A 12260-nucleotide genomic window follows, 5' to 3' on the forward strand; every position below is an offset into this window, starting at 1 on the left:
TGCAATGAGTTTGAAAAACACGATTTTCACTGTACTGAATCTTTAGGTTTGTATGGTTAACCGTGCATTCCAGTTTTACCTAGTTCTGAGATGACTCTCGGATGTGAAAAAAGGAATTGTCATTTAATTGTCAGCCTAATTAGTATGTGTGTGAGCTAGAGAGAGAGAGAGAGCGAGAGCGAGAGCGGAGAGAGAGAGAAAGAAAAAGAGAGAAAGAGAAAGAAAAAGAGCGAATATGCTCTTCATCTAAGACAGGATATGCCTAAAGACACAGAGAACCCACATCTGGCGAGTACTAATAAAGAAGAGCAAGTCATTAAAGCCCATGGTTCATTTACTTGCCTACCTGATGCCTTAGTTTTTACCACATCCAAGCTCTTTCATGTTGGCCAGCAGGCAGACAGCGATTTGATGGCACATGGTATACTGTACTACAGTAGTATGCACTTAACACACATTTGAAGCCACTCCTGTTTGAATTTACTGTAGTGTGCACTTTGCGGCTTACAAACAATGCTTGGCCGGCCGGCGCTGAGCCATTCGACAATATCCCTGGCTGAAAGGATCAAGAGAGAGGTACCGTTTTGTTATGGCGGGAGGTCAGTGTTTCCCCTGACATTTTATTGCCGTGAGGCCTGCCCTGAACAACTATTGTTTAGTGAGATGTAGCCTAATCCCACCGCGAGAGCAATAGTGCAGTAAGGGGTCACCATAGGTAGCTACACGCTGTGACATTTATTAGTAGTGTGCGCAATCTGTTGTTTATAAAATAAAATAAAAATTATACTTATAACAATATCGATAATATCGAATATAGAGTGATATGATATTGTTATCGATATAGTTATCGTGATATGATTTTTGGCCATATCGCCCAGCCCTAAATCAAGCTAACCTTAAAATGTCGTAAAGGAAGGGTGTAGGCAACAAGCCTAAGGCTGTGATCACATTGGACGCCTGCACCTTCTTTCTATGGTTTTCAATGGTGTTGTTGCGACAGATGCGCGTCTCCTCCAAACTACGCGCATTAACCGAGGGGAGGGATTACAAATCTGAGGTATCTGAAGAGAAGTTGACAGCAAAACAAACCAATCGAGGAGAAGCTCATTTTGGCAGTTTTCCAACAAACCTTGTTTGTACGGCCGGGTCTTACCACGACTGACATATGAACAGCAACGCCTGGAGGGCTGTGAGTAGTAATGTATGTAACTTATGTAATGTTAGCTGAGGCAGTAACAGTAATCAGTGGTAGTGGTATCGCTTGTTGCGCCCTGTGCACTTCTCTAGACACCGCCTCCTGTTTGAGCGCGAAAGAAAAAGGCATCCAATGTGACAATCAAAAATATAAACATTTTTGGACAAGGTTTGAAGAAACCGTAGTGAAGAAACTGTGGGGGGAGAGTTCAGACACCCGAGCTTGTTACCCGAGGTCAACACCAGTCACATCTCCTATCTCTACCCATCCTCCAGCTCCACCATCAGCCAGAAGCTGAAGACACGCCTTCAGAAGGAGCAGTAGCTAACGTTAATGTTACTGGTGGAAAACACCGAACCTCGGGACGGGAGAATTGGATGGAGAATTCAGAATATAAGCCGTGGCTCTCTATGAAACAGACATTGGTAAGTTAAATCAGCTAAAGCGCTCGTTTAGTTTTGACCTTCTACCAGTAGCGCTTCCTTGTAGGGGTTGTCAGAGCTGCGATCTGAAGCTAGGTTTCGCTGCGGTCGTTGTGGCTGATGGGAAATATTTAAGTTGATTCTTGCTCTGTGGACTATGTAGGCAGCAATAAGCAGTAACGAGGGGTAGCGCGAACCACACTTTCATAGAGTCTCCATGCCAACTGTACAGAACAACCCCCCTGAAAAAACGATCATGGGGAAACACTAGGGTTGGGTACTGTTCACATTTGAACCGATACCCAACGGTACTTTAGTCTAAAATTTGTATCTACCTATCTCAGTTGTAAAGAATTTGTCCAAACTTCAAATGATTTATCATCATTAATATTTATTTAGAACAATTTGTTTATATACAATATATAATATTGCAGCGAGCGTTGTCTGCATCTAGCTTTGTAAAATTGTAACCACACTTTGCAACAATTTTTCGGCTTACCATTGCCCTGACTGCTTTGTTGTTGAATCAAGTCAAATCCTAAGTAAGCATGTATTGTGCGTGTGAGCGTTGACGTGAGGCACACTTCATAGGTTTCGTGGTAAACGTTTGGCTACTTTAAATCATTGAACGTAGAGAGAGAGTGAGAGAGGTAGTGAGGCTCAGTCAGCCACCACTGCCGTGATGTATTAGGTTTGAGTTTGAGCCTATTGGATGCCGTAGTAGTTGACTCGAGTGATGTCAGTCACTAGAAAGTAGGAAGTCAACAACACACAGAGTTGTATGGACTCGGAGCGATATATATAAATGAACAGCCAATAAATGTGAAGTTATCTTTGAACGTCGGTTGTCAAGCCTCGTCAATATAACACCCAACCCCCCTTTCCTCACTAATGGAACTGGTGTCGTGAGATCACTCGTTAGTGGCTAACGCTAGTTAGCGGCTAGGGCTGTACCGAATGTCATTTTTTAACATTCAAAGCTTCTATTGAAGTATTCGAACAAAGCTTCGAATGTCTGTCGTCATATTTTATGACAATCAAAAAAAAGATTTTTTTTTATATCCTCAATTTGAATAAAGTGATTAAATTAGTATATATTTTTTTATTAAATCAAGTTTCTTTAATGAATATAACTCATCAGTTTCGTCAACATAAATAATCCAATACGGGCATGGTTGGTACAAAAGTGATGGTGATTTCTTGATTAGATGGAGCGCAGAGTGCCAAGCGGATGCAGGTAGGCTACATAATTTTTTTTCTTTTTTCGTTTATCGCTTTTTACTACTGGACAGTCCAGTAGAGAGAGAGAGGAGGAACAGGAGACAGAGTGGGGGGGAAGACATTCGGCAAATAACGACGGGTCCGGGAATCAAACCCGGGTCAGCGCGTTATGTGGTTCGCCACTGGGGCGCCGGGGCTACATCATTTATGACAAATGTTTTATTTTTATGTCGAGTCATATACTATAATATTAGTGTAGCCTAATCTTTATTTGCAACTGTGAAGAAAATCCCCATTGGTTTAAACAGAATGAATACACATAAAAAAAAATATATATATAAAAATAAATTATAATAAAAAGAAAGAATTTATAATTTTTTTTACTTCAAATGTTGATTTAGAATTCGAATGTCAACATTATGATCGAAGCTTCAAAGCTTTCAAAGCATTCGGTACAGCCCTATTAGCGGCTAACGCTGGTTAGCTTAGCGGCTAGTGTGGACATGGTAGAGCCATATGAAATCCGCGATCACGGAATCGCGGACGGAATCGCGGAATTGAGCAATAAAAATGGAATCAACTGTAAATTAAAAAAATATATACCGGTATATAATTTTTTTTTGTTTTTTTTGTTTTTTATTATGTTGTGGGACTTGTACAGCACTTTGTTCAACTTTGTCAGTGCTGTAAAGTTTAAACCTTTTTAAATCTTAGACAAACAAAACACTTTGCTTTCATGAAATATTGTAAGCCATCATTTGAGGCTTTATAAAAGCAGCACAATGAACACAAATCTGTCAGTGCCGAGTCCGACCTCATCTTAAATAACAAACAGCATTGCTTGTTGTAGTTAACAAAGAGAGGCAGAGTTGATTTTGCAAAAAAATATATATATATCATTTATATTTTTATATTTTTTAATAATCAAATTTTATTTTCATATTCGAATCCCATGCCCATCGAACGAAGCTTCGAAGCTTCGAAGTATTTAAGACAGCCCTATTAAATGGACTGTTATATCTTATTAAATTGTGGACATTTATTCATTCCCACTTATTAGACACTATTTCTGATGGTAAAATGAGCGTACAAAGCAAAATACAGAATTCTGAAATATTAAAACGGGAAAAAACGGAATTTGGGAGAAAAAAATTATGGAATTTGGAAAAAAAATAAAACGGATTTCATATGGCTCTAGGACATGGTAAGGATGCAAAGCATGTTAGACACATTGGACATTGCTCGCACTGGTCTGTCTATTATGAAATGACAAGTGCGTGTCATTTAAGGTCCACGCTGGTCTGTGTCTTATGAAATGACAATTGCTTGTCATTGAAGGTCCGCGCTGGTCTGTGTCTATAATGAAGACAATTGCGCGTCATTGGAATTCTGATTATTTTCTAACTGGGCGGGTCTTAGGTATCGGAATGTGGCACCGATTGATCTAACGTGAATACTCTGTAGTACCGACGTAATTCGGTCGATACCGTTAAAAGTACAGAGTTCGGTAATCGGTACCCATCCCTACTGGGTAGTGTAGTTTTATGAAATTTCGACATCCATCGAAAACCCTGGGTCTCCTCTTTCTTATGATTACAACGATTTCATGAGTGCTTCTTCTTCTCATGTCTAAATCGTCCGTTTTCTGGTGCAATGCGCATATATTTTTATAAGCTCATTTTGCTAATAACACTTGGATGGTCTCCTCCGCCATCGGTGTGTGAATGAATGGGTGAATGTGAGATATAAGTTGTAATAATAGTGGATAAAAGCTCTATATAAATGCAGTCCATTTACCATTCACAGTCTCCATCTTCCATCTCAAATATTTTAACTTGTGACGGAAGGAGAGCAGGACAATGTAGACTCTGTGCTCCTCCTATAAATAGACCAGTACAGTTGTATTGGGAAAAGCGAGCAGTGTCTGTGTCCCAGTTCCCCTCTAGAATGAGATGTACCGAGGAGAAGTACCCAATAGACTCATTGTGTAGTCACTTCCTCAGGTGACTTATTATTCTAACATGCAGTCTGAGTCAGGGCGGTTACTGGTGGACGATGGACTGAGGCCTCCCCCTTTTCATGACATTTGGATACAGCATGACTCAGATCTCTGAATGATTTGTTTAGCTACTTTTATAGAGCTGAGGTCTGCTTAGTCAGTCCCAGACATCAACAGTGAAAAGCATTGATCACCATCAACAACCTATTTATATATAACCTGAATATGCTGATGTAGGAGTGAGACTCCAGTCAGTCAGTCTGTTTGAATAAGATCAGCTGATGTAGTAGTGACACTAGATATTACTGTCCGTCAGCCTGTTTGAATAAGACCAGCTGATGTAGTAGTGAGACTGGATATTACGGTCAGTCTGTTTGAATAGGATCAGCTGATGTAGTTGGTTTTATATAGGATTGCGAAGGCAGGCTGTTCAGTGGAGTTTTGTTGGGTTCCGGGGCATGCTGGGATTGTGGGAAATGAGATGGCTGACTCCCTTGCCAAACAGAGCCTGGGAAGGGAGGAAGAGATAGGCATTTCAATGGGAAGAGTAGAACTCAGAGAGAAGATAAAGAAAGGAGTTGAGGCTGAGTGGCAGGCTGAGTGGGAAAAGGGGACCAAGGGAAGGCACCATTTCTCTCTGCAGCCTCGGGTCAAAATCAAGGTGGATGGATATGGGTCTAGGAGCGATAGGGTGAAGATGTGTAGATTGAGGCTGGGACACTGTGGGTTGAACAGTACCTTGTGCATTGTGGGAAAACATCCAGATGGGCGGTGTGAATGTGGAGAGACTGAAACTATCAGGCATGTTTTCCTAGAATGTGAAAGGTATAGGAAAGAGAGGGAAATCTTTTATAAAAGTTTGGTAGAGTTGGGAGTCTCTTCCTTCTCTCTTAAATCTTTCTTTGGCATGGATAATGAGAACCACCAGCTGACCATAGAGTCAGTGCTGACATTTCTGCACGCGTCAGAGTTGTATCAGAGGATATAGCGTTATTGTATTTATTAGTATTGGACAGGCAAGAGCAGAGAAGAAGGAGATAGAGACGATAGTAATGTGTTTTGAAGATGAGAAGAAGAGCGTAAACAATCAAAAGTTGATTTACCAAAGACCTAACTATGGAAACCAAACCACTAGCGGAGTATAAGAACTGAGGAGGGCAGTAATATGCCATGTTGCATCTACACTGCATGCGGGAAATGCAAAAGAAGAAAGAAGAAGAAGAAGAAGAAGAAGAAGAGCTCATCAAAAGAACTGCGGAGGGCAGTAATACACCACGATGCGTCTACACTGCCGGAAATTCTAAAGAAGAAGAAGAAAAAGACGTCTAACTTAACTCTTACTTGCCTGCCAATACGCAGCGTTCTGAAAAGCGAAATGAAACTAAATGAAATGGCCCTAGTGTAACCGCAGCCTCAGTCTGTTTGAATAGAATCAGCTGATGTAGTAGAGACACTATATATTACTGTCTGTCAGCCTGTTTGAATAAGATCAGCTGATGTAGTAGTGAGCCTGGATATTACGGTCAGTCTGTTTAAAATAGGAGCACATCATTAGTAAATGGATCCAGTGCCGACAGAGAATGGTAGCTACTCGTCTGTGCATCAGCATCCAACACAGTCCCCCCCCCCCTTACTGATCCCCAAATAACTACAACCTGTATGTTCGAAACTTCAAATAAACCCTTAAAGTAGACTATAATAAACTCATCCAAATAAGAGCCATTTTGCTGCCCTGCAACAGTGAAATACTGCTGAGCATTAAAGCTTAAGCAAAAGGCTGTGCCAAATAATGAGCTGTGAGGGTGGCTGCTGGGCAGTATTAGGATTCAGGGGGTTTGGCTTGAATTCTCATTTGCACCAGAGGCCATCTTGAGCTGCAGTACAGGAAGATTGTATTATTCCTTCCGACCTTTGACCCAGTTTTCAATGTTTGATGAGCATTATAAATTGAGCGCGACTCCACCCAACGCACGCTCCGCACACCTGCGATGGACTTCTCACAACATATCAACATTACTGGTGTCAGTTGAGGTCAATATACATACATGTACATCCAAACAAAGATGAATAGTAGGGCTGTTCGAACATGATGACATATCGTGGGACGAGAGAAATATTTATATGGGTAGATATTTTCCTCTATCGTTTCCATCAGAGAATTGCTTTACGTCAGTATTTGACTTCATTCCTGACCCCGCGCACATGTGCTGGAATAACAAACATGGAGGAGCGTGACACAGAGCGAACCCCCCCGGCAATACTCCGACAACACAGAACAGCTGGCCTGTGATTGAAATCAAGCACACCCCATCCCACTGCGCGCAGCAATACAAATGTCTCGCAGGAGCCCAGAGAGCATTATCGGCACCTGCATCGTGTTTTTATTGAATACAAATGCATCAATCTGCTTTCATGGACCATTGGAGGAGGACCTAATATTCAGCCTTCTGTTGTACTTTGTGTTTTTATTTACTTTTAAAAGCTCGTCAGTCATCTGCTTTCACTCGACTCAAGCCGTGGCATTATTCGGTTGCATCCAATTTTACTTATCAAGTGGATTATTGCTAATTCATCATGCCTACACTGAAATCAAATCCATGGAAATGATTGGTTTTGCGCAAGATGAGTGAAAGCTGTGGTAAAAAGAGATGCTGAGTTTTCTGTGTGTGTGTGCGCCTTTCATTTGTATTTAATTCACACTCAGGATTATCAAAATCTAGTCATGAAGTATGTGGTTATTTTGCATAGACAAATGTTTCATTGAATTTACCCAAAAACGTACTATATCGTGAATTCGTGATATAGGCCTATCGTTATTGTGATAGGAAATTTCTCTATTGGGATAGAAGATTTTGTCCATATCGCACAGCCCTAATGAATAGCATTGATTTCATGCAGGAAAATAGTTTGCAACATCATGTCTTGTTTGCTACAAAAAGTCAAACTGCAGATACACACATCGTCGGGGCCACATTCTACGCTCCCCCATCCTGCTCTGGCTCCAAATCAAACAGTCAGACTCATATGAAACTAAAAGTCACATGAAGTCCATTATATACTTGATCACAATGCCTTCCTGCAATTCATTATTCTGAGCGCCAATTACTGGGAACAAAACCAAGTTTGCTGAGAGACCTTGGAGGAGCCCAGGAATGTTTCCTCCTTGTAAGTGTTGCGAGTGCTTCACATAAGAACTTAAAGACGTTTGGTGGGATATCCAGATATCTCCCAGCTCTCTCCACTGCCTCCGGAGAGGTTCCTTTTCAAACATCCGAGATCTGGATTTAATTTGATGAAACGGAATCCAACGGATACCGCGGTGCTATGTTTTGCAAGCTGATCTGAGATCTGCATTAACCCTTTCACTGCCACACTACCAAACAGTTAACCCTTTCACTGCGACAATACAGAAGGTTAACCCTTTCACTGCCACACGACAGCAGGTTAACCCTTTCACTACCACAATACAGGTTAACCCTTTACTATCACACTACACAGTTCCGTCTGTAGTGTGATAGTAAAGGGTTAACCTTATGTAGTGTGGTAGTGAAAGGGTTAATGTCTCTTTACAGGCTGTGTGTGCTGTAATAATTGTCATTGTTCTTCCTAATGTAGATTTTGTTGATCTGTGTTGTAAACATTATTCTGTGTAGTAACACTGGAATACATGTTATTGTGTTGCCTATGGCCTATGCTGATCCATATGTGTAACCCAATTCAAATTGGGGAAAGGTAAATAAAATAAAGATTATCACTGTGTGTATATTCACATTATTTAATATATTGCACTAATGAAACGTGAATGTCTTCTCTGAAATACACTGGGTTCTTTACCACATATCTAGAAACATATTACACATAGCTTTTACACACACGCATACGACCGGTATATATGTCACAATTAATTATTAATGAAGCCCATGTAGAAATAATGTATAAGTAAGTACTAGCAGATCTAGAAAACATTCTCTACATTCAAATGAAAAACAGCTTACGATTCTGAGAAAGGAAAAGCAGACAGCATGTAGTGAGTTAGTGATTAGACACTCTCACAGGAGATGGTTCATCAATAACAAGAGATTTACATCCCAAAACCCTCTCACTGGGTCTCAATTTATCCTGAAATACACACTTCCTGTTTATCACAAAGTACTAAAGTGAGACACACATACGCTAACCCAACACTAAAACCCTACACATACAAACAAACACACACATTCACTCGTATACAGGAACCTTCAACCTAATGAAGATGCTTTAACTAGTGTGCTACTGTGCTTTGCATATTTGCAAACCTTCTGTTTAAAATCCCTCCTGTTGGCGGCCAGGTGGTGTAGCGGAGATTGTGCTCGTCACCAATGCAAGAGGCTGCGGTCTCGACTCCCGGAGAGTCAGCATTGCCTTGGCTTGGGCTGATCGCTATACTAACTCGTTTGGCTGAGTAAGGGGGAGGGAAGCCGTGGGTGGGTCCTGGGCGTTGTGGACAGCGACCCCTACAGTTCGGTCGGGGCGCCTGCACAGCGAGGGTAGGATCTGGAGAAAGGTAGTGTGACCTTCCACACATTACACTCTCCCGGTGAGAATCTGCGCTGCCAGGCTGGCTGCCGGCTGGTTGCACATGTGTCGGAGGAAAACATGCAACAGTAGTCTCCGGCCTCCCGGACCAACAGTAGGGGGGGGGTGTGTGCAACAACCAGGAAGGGGTTGGGAATTGGCATAACAGTGGGATGGAAAAGGAGGGGGAAAAAGATAATAAAAAAAATCCCTCCTGTTTCACAGGTCCCAATGCAACAGCTGTACAGCTGTGTCCTCGATTTAAGGCTACAGATAGCTTTTCAAGAAAATTTGCTTACATGGTGTTACGAGTACGACAGATATCAGACACAGATATTCAGTAAATCTGACACTAGGCCCCCCATATGCACCACAAAATGTGACCGCTTTGCTCTTTTCACTTATCAGCAGCCACCCAACTACAGAAAGGAAGGAAGATAAGTAAGCTCCTCCGTTAAGAGTCTCGCCTGGCTAGCAGTCACTTCCTGTCTTTATGCGTCCTCGACTGCCCCCTCCTTCTGCTCTGCCAAGCCCAGCTGCGCTGGAATGCAGGTTGACAGACAAACAAGCGTCTGTGGCTCAGCCTCTCTCTCTCTCCACAGAGGTCCAGTACAGGAGGAGGTCCGTCAGGTGGAGGCATTCAGCAGTGACTGGGAAAACCACTGCAGCAGCAGCCTCTGCTACCCTGCCTTCACCTGACCCGGCCAGCACATAGAAAAATCCCCAGGCGCTGCAGCCACGCCTGCCTTACACACAGACGAGAGGGGCAAGCCAATGCCACGGATGAGGGGGAAGAGAGGAGCTCGTCTTCCTGCGTCCTGAGTGGATGAGCGCTGATGCGGAATGGTAGCGAAAGACGGGCGGTTCGATGTGCACAGCGGGCCTCCGACAGGGAGGCATGTTTTATGGGAGTGTCTGTCTGCTGGAATGCACCCTGCTCCCGGCACAGATTCCAGAACACATTCAGGTTCTCCTTGTGACAGTATGGTTCTTATTAAGAGCCCTGCCTGAATTTTACAGTCAACCAATCTGGAAATAAACATAAACAGGCTAGACTCCAGTCTGGGATGCACTTTGAGAAAACATTAGTCACGCTGCATTCAAAAACACAGGCATGCAACTGGGCACACACACATCCAGTCAAGTGGTAATGTTATGTTACTTTAGATAATTTGCAGATTGAGCATGTTTCCCTTCAGATACCATCTCCATCGACGATAGGTACGAACCACTTGACAGGGCATTGATTCCTAATGGCCATTTAGATGTCCATTAGACAAATTATCTACTACTAGACCCCAGGCCCACTTCATGGCCCAACATATAAAAATGTCTATTCATATCCCAAGAGAGACCCCACCCATTTCTTTCAGGAAGAGCGTCAGTGCACTATGCTGCCCAATAACTGTGTTACAATGGACCTGTTATTCTTAAGGTTACATGGTCACCGATTAAATTAGAAACACATTCATGCAGTAAACCACACGGTTCCATGCCCTTTCACCTAAGAGCCAAGACAGGTCCAGGCAGGGTCCTCTGGATCGGGACGTACAACGTCATCAGTAACACCGTCTCAGTACCATCCGCATAACAAGTAAACTCGCCAAAGTGAATATGGATGAGACTGATGACGATACTAGTACCTGGTCGATAAACCACTGCTTTGCGTGAATACAAAATGGGGATCCATCATCTACGCGTCGGTCACTTCTAACTTGAAATAATAAACTGTTGTGCAGTTCTCTGGCAATTCAGAGCACATTAAAATGTGGGGTAGTAGCCTAACCAGAACAAATGTATCCACTGACAGGGTGTTAAAAAAGCCAGGATTCCTGCATGATCGGTGTTTACTGCAATATCATCTTACCATACTATACGTTTTGAGAGAAGGAATATAGGTAACCTTGACCATGGATAGCAATTATTCAATAAGAGTACTATAAGTTCGTTGCCATGAAGTCAGTGGTATACAGGCCCAAGCCAGTTTTTTTTTGTGGGGCGTTATTTGAAAACCATGTGAGGAGTTGTTCAGAAAACAAACACTGTAACCAGCGTTAAGTACATTACAATACACATTTCGTTGGGTGTCCCAGACGGTCGTATAACGTGGCCAGCTACAGCTAACGTTAGCTAACCGCTAGCTAGCATGTAACCTATGTTAGCTCCTCGGCTAGCTGACGTTAGCTACATACCTGCCCAGTTGGGGTGTAGTGTAAGAATCATTCACAAAAAAATGGCATTTTTAGGCCATTTTGAGTAGGAACATAGCGTGATTAACATTACGACGTGGACGTGTTTTAAGAAAGACGTACAAACGTTATGTTCAAAAGCAGAAGCTGTAAATAATAAGGTAGTCGTTCTTCCTCTTACCTTGTCCAGACAATTCACTTTTTCCGTGGGGTACACGACTCGACTGCATCTGCTGCACAACGGATTCATGTTTAGAGGAATGCTCTTCTAGCTAGCTAGCGACGGATCCGTTTCCTGTAACGTGAATAATATTGATGCTATACGCGGTCGAGTTATCTATCCTCCGATCTATCTATACAATGGGAGTTCGATCGGTAAATGCTAGTGTTGTTTAACGAATAAAATCCGCGAGGTTGTTGCTGCTGTCGTCCTGATCGCACAGCTGGCTGTCAGTCTACTACCAACCAGACACGGAAAGAGCTCGGGTTCTCTCTCTCGCTCGCTCTCTCTCTCTCTCTCGCTCTCTCTCTGTCCCCTTCCTTCTCTCTCTCTCTCGCTCTCTCTCTCCCCTTCCTTCTCTCTCTCTCTCTCTTTCTCTCTCTCTCTGTCCCCTTCCTTCTCTCTCTCTCTCGCTCTCTCTCTCCCCTTCCTTCTCTCTCTCTCTCTCTCTCTCTCTCTC

The 12260-nt window shown here is 42.7% G+C and overlaps 1 protein-coding gene across 4 annotated transcripts in view; it reads right to left on the reverse strand.

Moving 5' to 3' along the window:
* Positions 1 to 12260, reverse strand: part of lasp1 (LIM and SH3 protein 1) — a 77766-nt gene extending 65506 nt beyond the window's left edge. For 2 of the 4 annotated variants that reach the window (XM_084328558.1, XM_084328555.1), the window contains exon 1: positions 11762 to 12259. In XM_084328558.1, coding sequence (XP_084184684.1) covers positions 11762 to 11830 — 69 coding nt within the window. In that variant the 5' untranslated portion in view covers positions 11831 to 12259. Of the gene's footprint in view, positions 1 to 11761 lie in introns of all 4 variants that reach the window. The other 2 variants (XM_084328556.1, XM_084328557.1) reach the window with 2 other exon arrangements.

Source organism: Notolepis coatsorum, assembly GCF_963971535.1.
Source record: "Notolepis coatsorum genome assembly, chromosome: 14".
Taxonomy (NCBI): Eukaryota; Metazoa; Chordata; class Actinopteri; order Aulopiformes; family Paralepididae; genus Notolepis; species Notolepis coatsorum.